The sequence below is a fragment of the Perognathus longimembris genome, chromosome 28, assembly GCF_023159225.1.
Source record: "Perognathus longimembris pacificus isolate PPM17 chromosome 28, ASM2315922v1, whole genome shotgun sequence".
Taxonomy (NCBI): Eukaryota; Metazoa; Chordata; class Mammalia; order Rodentia; family Heteromyidae; genus Perognathus; species Perognathus longimembris.
This window is the reverse complement of record NC_063188.1, coordinates 50,308,420-50,310,613: the sequence shown is the minus strand read 5'-3', so window position 1 is coordinate 50,310,613 and position 2,194 is coordinate 50,308,420. Positions and strand designations below refer to the sequence as shown.

The 2,194-nt window shown below is 36.8% G+C and overlaps 1 protein-coding gene across 1 annotated transcript in view; it reads right to left on the bottom strand.

The window, feature by feature from the left end:
* Window positions 1-356: 356 nt before the first annotated feature.
* LOC125343037 (ras-related C3 botulinum toxin substrate 1-like) overlaps window positions 357-2,194 on the bottom strand; it is an 80,742-nt gene continuing 78,904 nt past the window's right edge. The window contains 3 exon segments of the mRNA XM_048335352.1: window positions 357-643; window positions 646-692; window positions 852-1,167. Of these exon segments, the coding sequence (XP_048191309.1) occupies window positions 357-643; window positions 646-692; window positions 852-1,167 (650 nt within the window).

The window sequence follows — 2,194 nt, the reverse complement described above, 5'->3', positions numbered from 1 at the left end:
CTGCCACTAAGGTATATTCCTAGCCCCCCACCAGGGCCTTTTGACAGCTTAGTGTTTAGTGTTCTCAGCACAACACAACTTAGTTCAGAAGGTATTTCTGGCAACACTTAATCTGAGCAAGAGTAGGGGCTTTTGAAAAATAAGGCTTTTAGAAGGTTTGTCATTTTAGGGCTAAATTTTAATAGAATGTGAGTTTCAACTCTTACATTTAAAAGAAAACCTTAAAATTACTGTTGAGTTCAAAATGTTTTTATGGAAAATTAATGTGTAACAAAAATTTGGCATTGAGTGTGAAGTCTCCGTTGTTGTTGAGCAAATCTTAAAAAGGGTCTCAGGGGCAGGAGCGGGATCAAGCCTCACAAGAGCAGGCATTTTCTCTTCTGCTTCTTGTCTGGCGGTGGGCAGAGCACCACATTGATAGCTTCGTCGAACTCTGTCTTGAGGCCTAGCTGGGTGAGAGCCAAGCACTCTAAGTATTTTACAGCACCAATCGCCTTAGCCATAGCTAAGCCCTGTGGGTAGGTGATGGGAGTCAGCTTCTTCTCCTTCAGCTTCTCAATGGTGTCTTTATCATTCCGAAGGTCGAATTTCCTCCCCACTAGGATGATGGGGGGGTTGGGACAGTGGTGCCGCACTTTGCACAGACATTTTAAAATGATGCAGAACTCACAAGAGAAAAGCAAATTAAGAATGAGGGACAAGGTAACAAACAGTACAAGAAATGTATCCAATGCCTAACATATGAAACTGTAACCTTTCTGTACATCAGTTTGATAATAAAAATTTGAAAACAAAAAAAAAATAAAATAGGAATATAAAATACTAAAAAAAAAAAAAAGAAAAAAAAGAACATATCTGTTTGCGGATATGAGAGGGGACGTACGTAACTGTCATCATAATCTTCTTGTCCAGCTGTAACCCCTAAGACCAGATTCACTGGTTTTCCATCTACCATAACATTGGCAGAATAGTTGTTAAAGACAGTAGGGAAGTATTCTCCAGGAAATGCATTGGTGGTATAACTGAACAGCAGACAAGTTTTACCTACAGCTCTGTCTCCGACCACCACACACTTGATGGACTGCAATGGGCCGCTTGCTGGGCCACAGTGGTGGTAGCTGGGGAGGGGAGGTAGAGAATGGAAGAAACAAGAGGGCAGGCACGTGGCTGTGGGCGGCAAAGCGCAAGGTGCAGGGGCTGCTGTCCATGCAAACTAGCACTCGGCGGACTGGAAGCCCGAAGCCCCACAGGAGCCACCAACCAAAGCTGAGGAAAATTGCAGTATAAGTTCTTATGACTTGCTCTATTCTTACTATCTTCTCTTTATCTCCATGGAGGCTATGATTATAAATAGGCCCCAGTCACGAAAAAAGAGATTCGAAACAAAACAACATGATAGAAATATAAGAAGTGTGTTTATCTTTCTTTTTAAAATGAATATCCTTTATTTAAACAATTAGTCTTTTTATTAGTATATATTGACTATACAAGGGAGTTTCATTGTAATAATTTTCTACATGAATATAAAGAAAGCACTTTGATCAAGTTCACACCAAGAAAGAAAGACAACTTATTAAAATCTGGAATAAAAGAGGTTACACTGTGATCAGCTTGTAGAAAGAAATAATTATAAGAGAATACCTTAACAGCACTAAATTAATGCACGAGATCCTAACAGACAGTATTAAAACTGATTTTAGGAGAAAGAGAAAATCTGAGAGTATTAATGAATAAAAAATATTTTACCAAAGAAGATACTGATAGGAAACAAATGAATAAAATGATTTGGAACATTAGTAATCACTATGAAGATACCACTGTACAAGTGGTAGAACGGCTAAAATTAAAAATGTATCAAAATATAGAGTAAATGAAACAGGTTTAAAAATAGTATAACCACTTTAGAAAACCTGGCAATGTTTTTAAAGGTCATCTAGATGCTAGTAAAGCAGGTTTATTCTATTATTCATTAATTGGTAGGATTTGATAAAAATTGAGGTTATAATTTATTAAACAGTTAATGCCAATTGTTCTATATAAACTAAATCATTATTATTCTACATAATAGATATTATTATCCTAATTTTTCTGACAAGAATATTGAAATTTAGGAAAAGTAAATTATTTTTCTAAGGCCATAGACCAGAACTGAAATTTAAACCAGATCAACATCCCTGTTCTTGGGAATGAGTCT